The sequence below is a fragment of the Gastrolobium bilobum genome, unplaced genomic scaffold, assembly GCF_033153095.1.
Source record: "Gastrolobium bilobum isolate Gb01-03AN ecotype WA unplaced genomic scaffold, APGP_CSIRO_Gbil_v1 utg27625, whole genome shotgun sequence".
NCBI classification, from domain to species: domain Eukaryota; kingdom Viridiplantae; phylum Streptophyta; class Magnoliopsida; order Fabales; family Fabaceae; genus Gastrolobium; species Gastrolobium bilobum.
The window spans coordinates 118,220-131,148 of NW_026896646.1; the positions used below are offsets into that span (position 1 = coordinate 118,220).

General features: G+C 32.1%; 1 protein-coding gene across 1 annotated transcript; it reads right to left on the bottom strand.

The window, feature by feature from the left end:
* Positions 1 to 6,678: 6,678 nt before the first annotated feature.
* Positions 6,679 to 10,513, bottom strand: LOC133301255 (GTPase LSG1-2-like). Its single transcript, XM_061500871.1, has 5 exons — positions 10,033 to 10,513; positions 9,821 to 9,914; positions 8,677 to 8,733; positions 8,221 to 8,300; positions 6,679 to 8,130 (listed from the first exon to the last, which is right to left on the bottom strand). The coding sequence occupies exons 1-5, from the start codon at positions 10,416 to 10,418 to the stop codon at positions 6,996 to 6,998; spliced, it is 1,752 nt and encodes a 583-aa protein (XP_061356855.1). The 5' UTR covers positions 10,419 to 10,513; the 3' UTR covers positions 6,679 to 6,995.
* Between the last annotated feature and the right edge of the window lie 2,416 nt (positions 10,514 to 12,929).

Genomic DNA, 12,929 nt, shown 5'->3' on the forward strand with positions numbered 1-12,929 from the left:
CAAATTTCATTTGACACGCTTTTCGGTGCAACTGTACCGCTGTATTTTTACCCGATAAAAACACTATTCATCAAATTTCCAGAAACTTGCCTAACCATTCAATTTTTCGTTCTGAATCCATTTCTAGGGTTAGTTTTCCTATTTGAGACCTCCTACTAACATTTCATTGTCTAAGGTTACGTGTTTGGCAATTTACTGTTTTACCTTTTTTACGTATTTCGACTCAGAATTCAGGATTTTTCCTAATCCTACCCTTTAATCTATATTTTAACTATAATTATAGGTTTTAAAACTACGAGATGTTATACCCTTGGACCTTCATTTTCTTGGCTACACTCCCTCCAAGCAGCAGCTGGATATTTTTTCCTTTTGTGGCAAAAAATGGTGGTTGAAACTCTTTGTTGAAGAACACACTTCATTTGGTCATTCTTTGAGTTTCTAGTGTAAGTTCCTTGTATTTTCTTCTTGAAAACCCAATATTTACTCTTCTAAAGTTATGTTCTTGGTCCTAAATCCTTGAATATCTTATGAAGGTGTGTTCTTGGTGAAAAAGAAGCATTCTTGGTAAGTAAAGGTTGAAGCTTGAACTAAAGGAGTCATCTTGAAGAAGTAAGACTTGGATCCATGGAAAATATGACTTCAAACCCTTCTTTCCCCCACTTTCCATTTCGGCCATGATGTATTCTTGTTGATAATGATGTTGTAAATTATTAAAAATTGGATCTTGGTGTTTAAAAATGTTGGTGGAAGTATTAAACTTAAGAAAGATGAAGACTTGTAAGAAAAAGTGTCACTTTTTGGCTTATGTGTGAGTTTTTTTTGGAAATGGATGAACTAAGAACCCTAAAATCAACCATGATGATTCTTCCCTATTCATTTAAATTAGGGTTTGATGGTTAAAATTAATGAAGATGACACCTTTGTAAACTAATGGCTTGAAGGACTTGAGTAAACAAAGAAAGTGTGTAGAAAAATATGTAAAAACCCTAAATCTGGACACTATGCAATTCAGCCATATGGTGTTGTAGCCTAGGGTTTGAAATTTTAAAATATGTTCTAAGACTTAATTAAGAAACTAATGAAGGGACTAAGTGAAGTGGACTAAGCATAATTGATTAATAAACTATTAAACCCTAAAAATTGACCTAATTAGGGTTTAGAACCACTAATTATGTAATTAGTGAAGTAAATGAACTAATGCATAAGTGATGATGTGGAATTACATAAGGAATATAAATAAATGAAAAACTCTAAATTTATGTTCACTTAGGGTTTCCAACTAAACCTAATTAGGGTTTGCTAATTAAACCTAATTAAGGGGTCAATTGCTAACTTAAGCCTAAGGTGAGTTTGAATCCACTTAGGTATGTAATAAAATGAAGGAAAAATCATAAGGAAATAACATATATACATTTCGGCCATATCAAGTTAATTAGGGTTTTATGTTGCAAAATGATTAAGAATGATGGATTAGGGTTTTACTGTGTGATTAAGGATTAATTCAACTTGTGGATTGAAGTGTGGATTGATTTCCCATGTCATTGGGCTTTATGGTGTGCCACGACCAAGTAGGATAATGTGACCTTAAATTGGTTGATCTTTGAATTAGTGGCTTAGAGTTTAATTAATTAAGTTAAGAAGGCTTAAAAGTGAATGATCTTGAAGAATTGGATTGTGTTTCTTTGAATTGTCTTAAGTTGTAAACTTAAGTATTGGGATCCTAATGTGAATTAATGTTCAAGGTTATGAATGATGTTTAGTGGTGATAAATGTCTTGATTAGTTGTAAGTTAAGAGGAAAAGGCCTTAACCTAAGAGGAGTTATTGATGGACTAAGTGTCTAATGAGTTATTGTGGAGTTAGGGAACAAATGAACACCTTATGTACCCTATGTATGTCACGGTCATGAAGGATATATATGGCTAGGATGAGTTGAAATTAATACAAGTTATCTTAGTTTCCTTAGATTGTAATTCTAAGATGATTGAAGTGCATAAATCACATAGTTGATTTTGTTGTGAGATAACAATTCATTATGAACTAAAACATGTAATTATGAAATTAATGGTCTAGACTTGTGTTGGGCATACTATTGGCATATGAGTATGTAAAAAGGAAATGGAATCAATAAATGGCTAAGTCTTGTATATTTACTTGACTAATTAATATTTCATTAATGTATATGTATGATTCCTTCTCTAGGTGTGCCTGGAGATACTTGCTTGTGAGGACATTGAGTTGGAGCATACGTACTTGCCTAGGCAAGTAGGCTTGAGTATAGCTCTTTAAGGTAAACTTTGTTTAGGATGTTCCTCTTCTCTTGTGACTCCACCATGATGGTGGGCATTATGATTGCAGTTGTATGAAAGTATGAGATATGTTGTATATGTGCATTCATCCATATTCATTTAGAGATTATATGATTCATTATGTTATGAGGCACTGTTGATGTATGTTATAAGGTTCCTGAGCAGTGAATATGTATGTAGGCTCTTGGGTCATTCCCTTGAGTTATTTCATGCTCTTGAGATATTGTGTGTAGGCTGCCTATGACTGTACTCTGGGGGTTATTGCACACTAGCATGTTGGACATGCCAGGTGTTGGCTATTCGAGGTTCGAGACCTGGAATAGCTAACCAGGATAAGATATGTTGCTATGTTTATGTTGTATGATTATATATATGCTTTATATCTGACTTGTTATGCAGGAAGTGAGTTTAAGGGAATAGGGGATTCTTTATAGGGGTTTACTATTCTTATGCAACAGAAGACAACTTGTCTTATGTTGCTGAGACAAACGATGTGGGACCCCTTTTTTTATAAAAAAAAGAGAAGAAAAGAAAAAAAACCTAAAGGGCCCACCATTTTGTTAGTACATGAGAGAGACTTATCTTATGTAACTGGAGAAAAATTTTTCCCTTCTCTATAAACCTTGAGCTTACTGAGATTGTTGTTATTTCACCCCTTCTTAGGGATATCATTTCAGGTACCTACCATAGTGGTGAGCCCTCCATGGGTAAGGACCAGGCACGTGGCTAGTGAGTGCCAGTGGATATTTATTTGATAGCATGTATAGTTTTTATCATGCTATAGTTATGTATGTTGAGATTATGTTAATTGTGTAATAATTCTCATGACTTATATTTAATGAGCTTATGGAGAATTATGTATTGATTATGTATTTGTTTAGATGCATGTGTTGATTATATGAACATACTGTAGTTGACGTTTAGTTTTGGGCATGGAGCCTTATGTATGTATTGACACATTGAAGAGATCACAGTCCATGTGGGACTTGTGAGATGTCTGATTATACAAACTATGTCTATTCGGATTATTTGATTGAGTGAGGTTCTTATCTCCCGGATATCTGTTAAACAGTCGTTATGTTGTCCGTGAGGCTTTAGCAGGAATGACACTTGTTGTCATATTCGGTTAGTCAATGGCCACTCCTAGTGGCTAATAGGATTAGTTAGTATATGTATGTTTTAGAATGTATGCTTATGCAATATCTCATGTGAACGATTTTGGAAATGTTTTTAGAAAACGTTTTGGAAAAAGTTAACTCATATTTTTATAAGATGATTTTATATTTAATAAAATAAAGTCTTCCGTTGTGTACGCTAAATATCATATATGTTAACAACCGGAGTACTACTGGGTATTACATATAACCAATTTTAAAAATTATAAATTACAAGCATTTTTCTTCTCAACCATAAAATGCTCTGTCGATTTAAGAAAAGTATACTTATAAATTCAATAATAGTTCAAAGTACTGGGAATATTAAAAATTAAAATTAAAGATAATGAAACATTATTGAGTGAAAAAATATATATTTTATGTACAAGTATTTTTTTTTAAATATTTAACAAAAATGTATTAAATATATATGTATAACCAATATAAATTTTTTAAATTAAAACAGAAAAAATAACTTTTAAAAAAATATGCATAATTAATACAAAATATTTTAAATTTTAAATTTAAATAAACAAAAGGACATTTATCATTCTGTAAAAAAAATATTATAAAAATTTAATCACTATTAAAATGAATGACCATTCAGTTACCAGTGACATCTAACTTTTGCATCATATAAAGATATCATATAAAGATATTTGTCATTAAGTATTTTATAGACAATTTTAATGTTTCTCACTACTTTCTACATGGAAAATTGTTAAACCTATTAATAATATTTATTATTATATTTATTGGATGAGAAAATATTTAATATTTAAAATTCAAACTTTTTTAATTTAAATTTTGAACTTTAAGGTCGGGAAAATAGTTCAGCATTTAATTTTCTTCGGTGAAAAAAAATATATATAATAAATTTAATTTAATATAAAATTATAGATTAAACGAAAAAAATATTTAAAATTATAAAAATATATGTATAGTTGATAAAAAATAATTTAAAGAAATTTAAATGCAAAAAAAATAAGAAATGACATATTTATACTTTAAATGAAAATAAACTAAAATTTTAATTTAAAAAAATAATACAAAAAAAGAATATTTTTTCGTACAAGCACTTTTTAAAAACATACTTAACATAAATGTTTTAAATATAGATGAATAACAAATTTAAAAAAATATAAAAATTATAAATAAGTATAATCAAAGAATTGAATATATATACTTAAAACCAAAGTAAAATTATAATTATAATTATATTTAATTTTTTAAATTATATGTGACTTTAAAATATAAATCAGGCATAACTTATTATTTTTAAGTGTTCACTTTTTCTGTAATTACTGCAGATAACGTAAGTCCAAAACAACGTCATTTTGAGGCATAAATTAAGGTGTTTTTGTAATTATAATTTATTTCAGGGTTATAATAGTCTTTATTATAATTTTTTAATCTTTCAACCGAGAACAATATTGTTTTGGGAGTGAATGCTGATAACTTATCTGCAATCACTATTGAAATATTTTTCTGTATTTTTAAATAAAAAACCTATTATATACTGATATAAAATCTTGACAGTTAAAGATGGCAAATTGGTCTCGACCCATCGTGCCCGCCAATATATTTTTTTCTTCTTATATTTACTGTCTAACAAACTCATTTTTGTGTGGCTAAGTATTTATTAGATTATTAAACGTAATAACTCAAATATTTGCCAACTCTTCATCTAATATATATGTCACAAATACACACACTTTAGAAAGACGATTTAGAGACAACTATAAAAAAAACATAGATAGATAATAATATAGATGCAGCTATAAGAACCTTTTCTGTTGATAAATATAAAAACTTATTACATGCTGGTATAAAATGCTGACAATTAGAGATGAAAAAATGAGTTCGGCCCGAAAGGCCAACCCACTCCACCCGCCAACACTTTTTTTTCCTTATATTTACTGTCAAACAAAATGTTAATATAAAATGTTGATAGTTAGAGATGACAAAATAGGCTCGACCCAGAGGGCCGACCCACCTCGCCCACTAACATTTTTTCTTCTTCTTATATTTATTATTTAACAAATACGTCTTTGTGTGACTAAGATTATTAGATTTACTGCTGTAAATATTTTAGAAACAATTATATTATGATAAATGAAAGTCCATCTCTAAGAAATACTAAAAAAAGATGAGTCAAACTACTTAATTTTTGAATGACTACTGGACAAGCTAATATAATGGCATTTGCATTTTATATTAAATGATCAAACAAGATGCCTTTGCAAAGTTTGGGGGATCGTAAGTAATCACTAAGCCCACAAGTATAGAACTTTATGCATGGAGTAGAGTTTCGTTTGAACTAACAAAAAAAAATTGATTGTTATTGATTACTCAATTAATACTTATGCAATTAAGCTAATAAATAATCTTTTGAATTATCACATTCAACTTCAACTATGAAGTATTTGTTAAAATATTAAACATAATAACTTAAACATTTGACAACTCTATTTGTACAAAAAGTTGGAGTTAGATACTTAATAGTGTTAATTTAAATAAAATGCAGAGATATATTTTTATGATTTGCGTTAACTTTTACAAGGCAGACAAACCGATTTCTTTTTTTTTCGTGCATCGCACGGGTAATAGACTAGTTTGTCATAAAATATTAAATTGATATAACATAATAATAATAAAAAAAAACTTTAGATATTTGTCATTTCAATTATAACAATAAAAAAATATAACATCTTAAAAAGTAAGAAATTTATTTTTAGTGATTTCTAAGAAATAAATTCTTCTATCGAAAAGAAAGTTAATTTTATTTTTATTTTCATTTTTATACTTTTAAAAGAAATAAATCATTTCTTTTAAAAATAAGCTTATATTATAAGTTATGATATTTTTAGTTATTTAGTATTATCATCATCTTATATATATGAATTATTAGATATGAGATGATGAATGAATAAAAGTAACCAAAAAATTTCTTATTCTTAGACTGTGTACTTAAAAAATATAGTGCAATAATAAAACATGAAAAAGTAATATAATTTCAAAAAGCAAATATCGTTCAAATTATTGGTAAGTTTATCCTAGGTTTAATTCTTGTAGATATCACATTTCCGTCGAAGACGTTCAGTGATTGGCAGTACAACCACACCAATTTACAGTGCAATATACGTAAGCACGTGCGTATTTAGATGAATTTACTTTCAAAAACATTTTTTTGGTATTTGAACTAAATTATTTCTTACACACAAGTATAGTGAAAACACACGATTGCACTTGACTCTTTCTGACTAATCCAAGCATTTTATTCTTCAATCCCATGACAACCCTTTCATCCCATTAATAAGAACAATAACTCACTACTACGAATACATAATATTTTCCCACACTTTTTTTTTTTTTTCCTGTTATGTGGCGAGCTTCAGTGAAATTGCCTACATCATCTATTTCCGCAATGCCTTTCAAACATCATTTATAGCTTATGCTTCATCTCAGATTATCAATGTTCATATGGGTGTAACAGATAGGGTGTTGTACAAAAACCAGGGGGCATGACCTTATCAGTCCTTCACCAGACCTGTATTTACTGGTTTCTGAAAGAATCTTGCAACCGGCATTCCATCAGTATCATCATTCCCTGCTCTCCAAGAACGATCTTTTTTCCTCTGGGGCTTCTTATGATGCTTATCAGATGCTTTAGGCTTCTTAATAGTAACTTTCTTTGAAACTAGTCCATTAGCCATGTCAAATGAATTGAGATCATCCAATACATGTTCAAGATTTGGTGCAAGTTCACTCTCAACATCTGAAGAATCTTCAGTACCAGATGCATCTGACACATTCAAGTTAACTGAGTCATGTCCGGTGGGATCTTCCAAAGCTAGTTCCTCATTTGACATACCAGGGGGCATTTCATAGTGAGGCAGCTTCCCATCAATATAATCTTTCAGTATCTGACGGGAAGCCCTAGTTTCATCAGGCAGTCCACTAGAGGCAACATACCCACGAGAAGCACAATATGCTCTCAAAAGTTCAGATGCTAGAGGAGGGCGTGATTGGGACTCATATGGCTTAGGTTTAGGAAGATTGATCTTATAAACTGCCTCGATGACTTGTCTTGGTACTCTATCAGCTACAACTTGGACAGACTCCCTGTGTTCAGTCATCCTATCAATAGGCAACACCCCACAAGCAATCATCTCATATCTTGAGCTTGAGAAAGATGGAAAAACTAATCCAGGACAGTCACAAAGGGTCAGTTCGTCAGAAATAATTAATGTCTGAAAGTGCTTTGTTTTACCCGGAGTAGAGGTGACACCAGTCCGTTTTTGACCAACCAGAGCATTGATAGTTGAACTCTTCCCCACATTAGGATATCCAACAAATCCCACAATTACATTACTTGATGATGAGCTACCAGAAGCATTTTCACCAGGGGATTTAGTGGTAGAAGGTCCTGTGTCAGAGGAGCCTGAATTTTTCCTTCTGTCTACTATCTCTTCTGCCTCTGATTGCAAGCGGGCCAAAAGCTCATCCCTTCCATATATCTTCGTGTCTGGGTTATTAGTTCTCCCCAAGTTATCAGGCTCCCATGATGAACCAAGCTTTTTGCCTTCCAGAGCTGCAGATGCAGCTTTAGCTGACCAGAAGATGAAGAGGATATCATGAGCACGAAAATATTCTGCCCATTTCTCTCTGCAGGAAAGGAGAAGAAAACAGTGGATAAATAATAAGGATCTTGGCAAGATATTAATGCAGTATAAACCTTATACGGGACATTCAAACCTGATAGAAGCAGGTAAAAGATCTGCTTTATTAACCAAAAGCAATGTGCGTTTATGCTCATCAACCTCTCTTGCATAAGCCTGTCCCAAAGTAAAATAAATGCAAAATGAGTCATGCTTGGTGCACATGATGGAATGATTCTTAAAACGAAATAAATAAGAAATGTCCAAAGTAGGCTACATAGATTACAGACAGATGATATCTAGTCAAATCTGTCATTATTGTCTTTTAAATTTCTTACAGAGATTTAAATATGCTATATTGCTACTATGTTTTAAAGAACAAAAATGGAGGCTCTGAATGAAACTGTGATTTTTTGAATGGCACTACCACTACAAATGATTCAGCTATATCTGATCCTTATTAGTCAGTGCTTAGATTTGCTACTGACCTAGTAATCTCCAGAGGTTTCATGTTAGCATTTCTTTAAGGAAGAGAAAAAAAAAAGCATCATACCTCAAGGTCAGGACAGCGATAGAACAGTGGATCTCGCGAATCAACGACCATAACAAGCTGGTAAAAAAGTGAGACAGAATAAGATCATCATCTTCAAGATTTCATGCACTTTGAGAAAATACAGAGCAAATGTCAGATAAAAAATTTCTACACTATGGATATTTCTTTATAAATATAAAAGCATAACTAATGAAAACAAAAATACCAATTATCCAAATGCTTTCATAAAATATAGGATTTTTTCAATTATAGAATATATTAATAGGAAGAAAAGAATAATGCACATCTGGGGAGGGATAAAAAGTAGGCTATTATCCATAGTCCCAACCAGAGCTTTGTTTCTTTAAAAAATTCAAATTGTTTTTAGGATCTTCCTTCAGTTAGCAGCTAAGGATGCAGGTCCAGCTTGCTTAAGGGGCAGCTAGAAATCTAATAAAATTAATCAATACAGTGAAAAGGAAACAATAAGAAAAGATCGCAAAGTATTGTGGCATATGTGGAATTGCTTCTGTATCTATTAAAATGTAAATCCAAACAATCACCTTATAAGGAAGACAGGAACTACATTATATTTGAATGCTATATAAATACTGCATTTTTTTTTGCTAACACTATTGCCAACTACATCCTGCAAATGACACAAGGGAAGTGAAATTGAACTCACCAACAGAGAAGCAAGACCATGAAATAATAAAAGTGCCCAGCACCATCATCATTGAGTTCAGTTCGAATAACTAAGTCGTTATTGTATATAACTAAGCCTTGGCACAACAGTTGGTGCTGGCACGGTTTGAACAATGGAATCAGCCTTGCAAATACAAGGTAAAGCTGCCTACTATAGACTCACACAATGGGCATGACTGTGACCTGTACTGTACCCTGAGCATGGTGAGCTTTATAGCAACAGATTGCCTTTTTTTTTTTCTCTCTCTTTTTAATTATTGTATACGGTAACATAATCATATTCTCATCAAGATCCATTAAAATGAAAGCATCATCATTCCAAAAAGAATTGTGCTAAATTAACTCAAAAGACAACAATTTATTGAAAAATAAATAAATAAATTACATTGAAATTCTTTATGAACCCAAAAGTAAGATATTTCTAGGTAAAACTTCAAACATCATAATACTAACAACTTACCAAATCACTACGCTCAACAACCCGCCAGAGCTGTCTCCAGATATCAAGATTTTTCTCAAATGGAGTAAGGACAAGCTTCTTATTCTCCTCAAGCCTGAAAAAACATAATCACTCTTTTTACCAATATAAATTAAAAAAATAGATAAAAGCTTTTTAATTCTTCAAATGCAACACTTAAAACAGAAACCATTTCTTTAAAAAATTGAGTTAACCTTGCTAGGCTACGACGCCAAACCAAGAAAGCTTGTGTTTCATTAGCATGAAGCTCCTCCACCGACATATGAGAATTCCATGTTGGCCTGCGAGGAACTCGGAGACTGGTAGCATGCAGTGCCTCCTCTATCTTCTGTTGCTTCCTAATTTCCTCAGGCGTCAAGTCATGGGCTTGGGCTTGGGCTTCATCGATGGGCTTGATGAGTAGGGTAGGAGGAGGTGGCTCGTGTGCCTGCTCGATGATGGCGTCAATGTCGGAGACCTCGGTGAATGATTCGAGAACCTTCTTCCTGTAGAAGCGACCTTTTTCCTTGGTCTGCTGTATCATCTGGTTGTGTTGCTTCACCAGGGACCTACCTAGCCCCGTTTTCTCGTTCTTCCCCATTCCCAAACTCAAAAAAAAAACCTAATGCTTTCTCTGCCTTTGTTCTGCTTCTCCTTTTTTTTCTTCGTCTCCGCGACGGCCACCACCGTTTATTACTTTTTAGGGTTTAAGATTTTCTTCAAAAAAAAATTTCTGCGTTGTTATTTTAATTCTCAGTAAAGCAGTGTCAGCAAATAAAAATGAAATTCTTTTCATTTTATATAATTATGCCTAAAGAATACATAACATTATTTATAGGTGTTTGTTATTTTAAATGACACAATTTTATGCTATTTTTAATGAAATTATGTCGTTTTGATATTTTTTCTTTTTTATAAAATTAGAAAAAAAGAGAGAGGAGAATGGAGAATACAAAAACATACCAAAATGATGTAGTCTTATTAAAAATAAATCATTTAAAACGACAAATATTTTTTTCTTTATAAATAGCTTTTAATAAAACAATTTAAGTATAGAATTAGCCACTTGCCTAACCTAAGGTTAATTTGGTTCAACCAGGCTAGGCCCAACTTAAACGGGCCTAATCTATTTTCCACACCACATAAACTACACTCTTCTACGGAGGTGATAAAATAGGTCAAACTCGTCGAGCTGATTCGTTTAACCCGTCCCAAATGATAAATTAGGTTAGGATTTTCAATTCGCTAATACATTTGAACCCATCTTATTTTAGGATTGGTCAAAATGGGTTTAACCTACCGCGGAAAGGGTTGATCCGTCAAATTAGTTTTTTTAAATTTTAATTTAAAATATATTCATTAATGATATTTTTTGCACATCTTTTGTCTTCATTTGATACCTTTCATATTTATGAGAAGTATACTTTTTGAAAAAAATTACCTTTCTAATATATTAGTCGTTTGGTGGAGCGAGATGGATTGGATCATTTTAAAACGGTAGAGACAAGGCGAGAAGGGTTACCTCCTTTTGTGTCAGGCAAGGTTATGAAAATTGCGTGGAAGATTGTAGTATCGTTCGATCCTACGATTTTTTTCCTTCAAATAATCTGAATCGTAATTGGGATCGTTTCTCTCTTAAATCGGTTAGGATCGACGGGTAAACACGTTAGATAGATGGAAACGGACGATTTCATCATTCAAGCGATTTGCGTAAATTAAAAACCCATAATAACGGCGACAAAAATTTGGGAGAAAAAAACGCATAAGAGAGAAGAGGCTTCCAGCGCAGGGGGGTCGGCGAAGAGCAAATTCTCAACAACCACTTGTTAATAAACTTAGCCAATGGAAGATGGAGAATCCTTAAAGAGAGAAACAGTACAAAAGAGCACATGAAAGGGGAAGACGACTTTTTGATTGTACGAAGCTCATTTTTAAAAAGTTAGACCAGATTAATTTCCAAGTCAAACTTATTATCATACTAATGCATTACGATGCGATACTGATGTCATCGAATTCAGACATGGTAGTTTTGGTACCACGTTTTGTGCAACCAACGCACTCAAAATGAATATCTCTATAATTCAAGAGTTTTAATGATAACAAACAACATTGGAAGAGACCTCAAGAATGATACAACTCACAACAATAAAAAAGAAGTCTAAGAAGATTGCTTGAAGGTGAAGCAACATCCAAAAGAAATCAAATCAAGAAACATGCAAGCCAAACATCAAGTCAAGTCCAAGATCTCAATGGTATATTTATCTAGGACTTAGGAAAATGTGTAAAGGTGTATAGTATTATAGCATTGCATAAGCTCAAGTCATACACATCATCAAATGCATAAATGAATCTTGAACTAACAAGTCAAACATGCATCTAAAGGTTTTTCAAATGACTTAAGCAAAAAAAAAGAATCATGGCATTATAACAGTTACATATTCATGGCCTTATACATCCGTCAAGAAAAGTCAAATCAAGTGGTTTAAATCGTTCAAAATTGGTTTGGAAAGAGTACTGATATCATTACACTAGTGAGGTTAAGGTCTCTAAAATTCTAGGATTAACTAGAGAATTTGAACTATTTGAAATGAATGATGGTGAAACCATACAAAGTATGCAAAAGAGATTTACTGATATCATTACACATTTAGATGCATTAGGTTCTACATGCACTAACTTTCAATTAGTTACGAAAGTTTTGAGAAGCTTGAATAAGGACTGGCAACCTAAGGTGACAACTATTTGTGAATCAAAAGACTTGAAGACCATGTCCATTGCCACACTCTTTGGAAAACTTCAAGAGCATGAATTAGAACTGACAAGGCTAATTTTGAAGGAGCAATCCAAAAAGAAAAGCAAAGGAATGGCTCTCCAAGCAACAAGCTCAATCTTTCAAGCTGAAGAAAAAGAAAAGAATCTATCTGATGATGAATTGGATGAAGAAGAAATGAGTTTCTTTGTAAAGAAATATGAAAAATTCTTCAAAAGAAGAAACCCACAAAGAAGATTTCCCTTTCCATCAAAAGGAAAAACAAAAAATGAAGGATCACCTAAACAAACATTACATGCTACGAATGTGGAAAAACTGGTCACTACAAAACCGATTGTCCAA

Bases quoted from the DNA above. Each gene is read 5' to 3' on its own strand.
- LOC133301255 (XM_061500871.1), bottom strand. From the start codon at position 10,418: ATGGGGAAGAACGAGAAAACGGGGCTAGGTAGGTCCCTGGTGAAGCAA. The intron at 9,915-10,032 runs GTTAACTCAATT...ATGTTTTTTCAG, and splicing joins TGGCGTCGTAGCCTAGCAAG to GCTTGAGGAGAATAAGAAGC. The intron at 8,131-8,220 runs GTTTGAATGTCC...CCTTTCCTGCAG, and splicing joins CTTTTACCTGCTTCTATCAG to AGAGAAATGGGCAGAATATT.